The sequence below is a fragment of the Lathyrus oleraceus genome, chromosome 7 (assembly GCF_024323335.1).
Source record: "Lathyrus oleraceus cultivar Zhongwan6 chromosome 7, CAAS_Psat_ZW6_1.0, whole genome shotgun sequence".
Classification (NCBI taxonomy): Eukaryota; Viridiplantae; Streptophyta; class Magnoliopsida; order Fabales; family Fabaceae; genus Lathyrus; species Lathyrus oleraceus.
The window spans coordinates 43,799,822-43,806,048 of record NC_066585.1 but is presented as its reverse complement, the minus strand read 5'-3'; the positions used below and the strand labels follow the sequence as shown (position 1 = coordinate 43,806,048).

The window sequence follows — 6,227 nt, the reverse complement described above, 5'->3', positions numbered from 1 at the left end:
AGTCTATCATTGCGAAGAGACCGAACATAACTTTCAATTAAGGACTCTTTTAACCATCTTTTTATATTTGAGCACACTTGAATTTTATATGAGTATTTGTATTGGAAATCATGCGTATTAAATAATAATACCATGTTTTCTTTATTATAATCCTGCATCAAACACATCATAAGATAAATGTTTATCATGTCATTTTTATATCATTTTTAATCTAGCTTATTATCATATTATAAATAAATTTCTAAAATTTATTAATTAGTTTATTGATAATAGTAACCACTCAACTAAACTACAACAAACAAGAGAGTATAACTGTCATATACATGATTTTTTGATTACCCAATCATTGTTCCAAACCATTTTCTATAAAGAAAAAACACTCATCAAAATATTCACAAATCATACACACTCAAAACAAAAATGATGCAACCAAAAGAGAAATTATAGCAAAAGAAAATAGTCCCCCAATAACCGCCGTGGAAAGAATAAGAAAACCCAAAGACTAAAACACACTGGAAATCCACGTGGATGACCTGTCCCATTCTTTTTTCCCTTACAATGATCTGTAACATTCAAAAATAAACAAAAAAAAAATTCAAAAACACGCCACGAAAAATCCGCAAAAGTAATAAAAAGCAAAAACTAACGCTTAAAATAAAAAATAAAAAATAAAAACGTCATGGCGCGTAACAAACTCTCGCTTTTCCTATAAAACATATAACCCCTACTTTTTCTATATCAAATCTATCTCTCTATCGTTACAATTTTCGCATTCATATATTTTCTCCCTCAATTATCTCTCTATCGTCAAAACCCTTTCAATTATGTCTGCCAAAACCATTCTTGTTACCGGCGGTGCCGGCTACATCGGCACCCACACCGTTCTCCAGCTTCTTCTCGCCGGTTACAAAGTCGTCGTCGTAGATAATCTCGATAATTCTTCCGCCAAATCCATCGACAGAGTCAAGACTCTCGCCGGTGCTTTCGCCGGTAACCTATCATTTCATAAGGTGAGAAGCGCACATTCTCTTTCTTTCTCGTTGTTCAGCCTTTTTCAATTCTATCTTTTTTTTATGATTCGGTTGTAATGTCCTTCATGATTTGATTGCTGTTTTTTATTTTTCTGAATATGGTGATTTTGATTTTGAATTATAAATTGTTTAATTCATAGCTTTGGATATTAGTTATTTTAGTGATTTTGGTGATTTAGTAATTATTTTCGCGGTGGACCCAACCAGAGAGGTAAAAGTGAAAGCAAAAGTTTTGTGGTTTAGGTATATTTTTCTGTGGTGTAGTAAATAAATAGACGGTGGCGGATTCAAGTTATGTGTTTCACAGTTGGCCCGACAAGTACATAACATACTTTATGATGTGATGTTTGGTTTGTTGGTTTGTTACTACTAGATCCAATCTGGGTTTATTTTGCTACCTATCTTGGTTTCTATCCGGGTTTAAAACCATATGTGAAAAAATAGCTTAATAATAAGTACTTGTGGACTCAATTAATATAAATCAAATAGTGAGTGTAGTTGAATTATTTTGCAAGCTACTTTTATAAGCAAACTTGAGTAGTCGGGTCCATCTCAAGTCCGCGCCATTGCAGCTACAAGGTATTGTCCGCTTTGGGTGCGAGAACTCTCGTGACGGCTTTGTCTTTAAGAAAACTGCGAGACTATTTTTGCCAGCCCCGGGAACAGTTTACTAAAAACAGCTGAAAACAGCATATATGTTAAGGTTTTATCTGATTTTATCTGCAATAGACATTGATAAAGTACTTCACCTTACATGGTTTTTCATTTGGTTACCCTATGTGAAATTGATGTTGATAATATAGACAATTATGTTATTGTGATGTTGACAGACGTTTTTTCATTTTACTTTTTCATGCTGCAGTTAGACCTGCGGAACCGAGATGGATTGGAGAAGATTTTTTCTTCCACAAAGTAAGGATTGTGCAGAAGCATCTGTAGTTTTTCTTTTTGTACAATAGATTGCACATTTGTTAATGTTTCAAGTTCTCTTATAATTTCACTTGATCACTGGTTTATTAATGTTTCATATATATATGTTCATCTTTTCCCCCAGCTTTGATGCGGTCATACATTTTGCTGGCCTAAAGGCAGTAGGTGAAAGTGTGCGGAAACCAATGGTCTACTATAACAACAACTTGATTGGGACAATTGTTCTATTTGAAGTCATGGCCGCCCATGGATGCAAGAAGGTAACTCCATTTTAGTATATCAAGTCCTGAATGTTGAATGATTTGGGTCATTATAAATTAAGTAATTGTAGTGGTAAATTTTCAAGCCATCAGTTTGCATTTGTTTGTGAAAAGATTCTGTAGAAGCTTGATCTTATGATATAAATATAATCTAGACAGTTGTTCTTGTAGTGCCGTGATAATACTGCTACCTGAAAGTGTATTTGTGAGGTTGGTTGCTGTAATCTGATTATTTAACACGATTCTATATTTCTTGAATCTTTTCAGCTTGTGTTCTCCTCTTCAGCCACTGTATATGGTTGGCCAAAAAAAGTCCCTTGTACCGAAGAGTTCCCTTTATCAGCTGTAAACCCATATGGGCGAACCAAGGTATGAGTAGGAAACTGTTTTAAGGTCAGATACTTGGGTTGGGATGGTAAAACTATATTCCCTTTTCAATCTTGTTTATATTTGTCGTATATTACATGTGTTGATGTATTCTATCATAATCTAGCAATGATATCTAACAAGAGCTTTTTTTTTCCCCAGCTTTATGTCGAAGAAATTTGTCGTGATATCTACCATGCAGATTCAGAATGGAAAATAACACTCTTGAGATACTTCAACCCAGTTGGTGCTCATCCTAGTGGTCACATTGGTGAGGATCCTCGCGGAATTCCTAACAACCTCATGCCTTTTGTTCAGCAAGTTGCAGTTGGCAGACGCCCCGCATTGACAGTTTTTGGAACAGATTATAGTACAAGTGATGGAACTGGAGTATGTTCTCTTTGTTTTTGACTTGTTTTACTCAAAATTTTACTTGGATGCATACTAAGCTCACACTTGAGTCGCTATATCCCTTCGATTTGGATTAATTTGATGATGATGTATGTATGTGACATTGTGAGCAACCACAATCACAGTTAGTCCATTCATATATGCATAATTCCCCATCAAACCAACCCTCTGTCCCTCATTGGATCTATTTTATCTTTCCCCATTTCTTAAGATATGCCTTTGATTTCTTTTGAGGATCTTACATCTTTTCTTTTTCTCAGGTTCGTGATTATATTCATGTTGTTGATTTAGCAGATGGGCACATTGCTGCATTGCGTAAACTAGACGATCCTAAAACAGGTACTATTCAGCCCATTCATTTTAGTAGACTCCGTGGGAATAGCAACTGGTTGTGAATTGACATTGGATTCTTATAATCACTGATATTTTTTTCTTCTTTGACATGTTTTTGGATTTTCTGTAAAGTATGTTGTTTTGCTGAAGCTTTCATGTCTGCATATACAGGTTGTGAGGTTTTCAACTTGGGAACAGGAAAGGGAACATCAGTCTTCGAGATGGTTACAGCTTTTGAAAAGGCCTCTGGAAAGGTAACTACTCACGATCCTTCAGCTTGTGCTATCCTTTGCTTATCAAAAAACGCGTAAGCTAGTAAAAAGAAGTATACGCCCGTGATAAAAAACCGTTAATAAACATGTTTATTGTAGTTATGAGTTTATAAGCGATCCACTATAAGATCAAAAATTTGTTTTGCCAAACAGAGCCTATGATATCTGAGTTGTTCTCTGCTTATTTTCATTAAGTGATTGTCTTAAGCTATTTCTAGCCCCCACAGAGCTCATCCCCCCACTTCAGTTGAAGAAACACTTTATACCTTTGTACCCATAAAAGAACATATAATTCATAAGCTCTTTAATGGTAGATGTCTAATTAAGCTGTAAAAATCTTTCACGTTGGTCCCTAAGATACAAGGAAATGGATGTGAAACAAGCTCATTGACACAACATGAAAGTGGGCACAAAATATGTTTGTAAACAAACATCCTCCTTCTCTTTGCAACTGTCATTCATTTTATGGCTGTTTAACATATTGATCAAACTCATTTATATAATTATATTATATTCAAATTAAGCTATTTGTACAGGAGTAATTAATCAATACAAATTTTTTTCTGTTTAGAAAATTCCAATAGTAAAAGCTGGTAGGAGACCTGGAGATGCCGAAACTGTTTATGGGTCAACATCAAAAGCAGAAAAAGAACTTAACTGGAAGTAAGTATTGATTTTGCTCAAACCAATAATTTTGTGATATTTAACTTTTCTTAAAGCACTCCTCTCTGTTATTTTTTGGTTCTCCAAATTTGGCAGATACTATATATTTGGAATGTTTTCTTGTTTCGACAAGAAATTGGTGCAAGTTTTCACAAATTTATTCTACTTTTGCAGAGCTAAATATGGCATCGATGATATGTGCCGTGATCAATGGAATTGGGCTAGCAAAAACCCTTATGGCTATGGTGACTCTACAAAATGAAGATTCTTTCAAATCAATCCATTTGACATTGATCATTTATTTATATTCATACAAAATAAGTACTACTACAAGTTTAGTTTTCTCTAGAGTTTTTCTTGAGCGATTCTAAGATGGAAATAACTTTTGTAATTATGAATTTTAATTATAATTATGAGGCAAATAAGTAGTAGTAGTACTACTATAAGTAATGATTCTTTAGGTTCCAATTTACATGTTATCAAATGGATTATCTCATCTTAGAGCTAGATGACTTACAGATATAATTTTACTTTACTTCATATGTTTTGTTTTTTCTCCTATTTTTGCTTCGAGTTGCAAAGTATATACAATATATTTAACTTTTCAATAAATAATGATGTTTAAAAATCATTAATAATGTTTAAACACTCAGTTAGCAAGACACGGCAATAGTTTCAACTGTAGCTAATTTGACACCCAGCATAGAAATGCTGTACTAGTTAATATTACTGATCAAATCACCATGATTTGTTAATGGCTTCTAAACCATGAATTCAATTCCACTCAATTTTCTTCATATGCTCATAAAATAAAATTACTTCTTTTAACTAATAGTATCATGTAAAAAGCAAGATGAAATGCATAGGAACAATTTACATTGGAAACTATCTGACGTGAAAGAGAAGGGGTTATGGGACTTGGACCATTTAAAAAAAAAAGATAATTTAAATTAAATAAAGTGCTAAATAACAATGATATTTTTATACCACAATATACATATACATCATATTTTACGGTATATTTTACTGTCGTTCAATACGGTGAACAGTGAAATATTATAATATTAAATTTAAAAATATTAAACTATTTTTTATTTTTATTTTTATTTTGAAATTATAAGATAATAATATAAAGTTATGTGATTAATCATTATGAGATTTTATTAACTTGTATTTTATATTTTATTAACAAAGCTAAAAATTAGTTTTAACATCTAGATGATGTTTATTAATTAACTTCGAAACTTTAATAACCATTTTTTTTATTAACCAATTTTATTTTATTATTAAAAACTATTTTTAATATTTAGACGTTTATTAATTAATTTTATCATTTTATTAACTAACATTCTATATTTATTACTTAATTTCATTTCACTATTTAAAAATATCACTTATTCGTGATACTATTCATAAGTATATATTTTATTTAAAAAATTATTGTTTATCATATAAATACGGCTTAAATTATTAGTGTATGATGATAGTTTTGGAATAACATTGCGATAAAGGGATTGAATTACAAATAAATGACTAATATTAAAAAGTACTATTTTTAATGACATTAATAAATAGCATACATATAGACCAATGAATAGTTAATAGGGCAACTCTACTCAATTTTCTTTAATGGGTATATAGGACATTTATAGTCTTAGGGTCCATTTTAATGCGTAGAATAAGAGATATGATATAAACACAACATGATATGATAAGTTAATTATGAAACATACTATATCGTGCCTCACTAATTTGAGTATAGTCTAGATTAAAATATGATAGTGATATGATAAGAAAATAATTTATTAAATTATTTTTATAAAATATAATTTAAAATGTAAAAAAAATAAAAATGAAAAAATAAAAATAAAAATTAATTTGATATTAAATTAAAAATATTAATAAATAAATATGTATGATTTTGTTACAAGGATAATTTTCTAATCTTATATAATATATAA

The 6,227-nt window shown here is 31.0% G+C and overlaps 1 protein-coding gene across 1 annotated transcript; it reads left to right on the top strand.

Annotated features, from left to right (window-relative positions):
- The first annotated feature begins 691 nt into the window (after window positions 1-691).
- LOC127105690 (UDP-glucose 4-epimerase GEPI48) lies at window positions 692-4,808 on the top strand. The gene is made up of 9 exons (XM_051042889.1): window positions 692-1,010; window positions 1,894-1,943; window positions 2,086-2,221; window positions 2,489-2,590; window positions 2,750-2,977; window positions 3,259-3,337; window positions 3,503-3,585; window positions 4,175-4,266; window positions 4,441-4,808. Exons 1-9 carry the CDS (start codon window positions 825-827, stop codon window positions 4,526-4,528), a joined length of 1,044 nt encoding a protein of 347 aa, XP_050898846.1. The 5' UTR covers window positions 692-824; the 3' UTR covers window positions 4,529-4,808.
- The last annotated feature ends 1,419 nt before the right edge of the window (window positions 4,809-6,227 follow it).

Coding starts and splice junctions, on each gene's coding strand:
- LOC127105690 (XM_051042889.1), top strand. CDS start 825: ATGTCTGCCAAAACCATTCTTGTTACCGGCGGTGCCGGCTACATCGGC. Junction 1,011..1,893: donor GTAACCTATCATTTCATAAG/GTGAGAAGCGCA, acceptor TTCATGCTGCAG/TTAGACCTGCGGAACCGAGA. Junction 2,222..2,488: donor CCGCCCATGGATGCAAGAAG/GTAACTCCATTT, acceptor GAATCTTTTCAG/CTTGTGTTCTCCTCTTCAGC.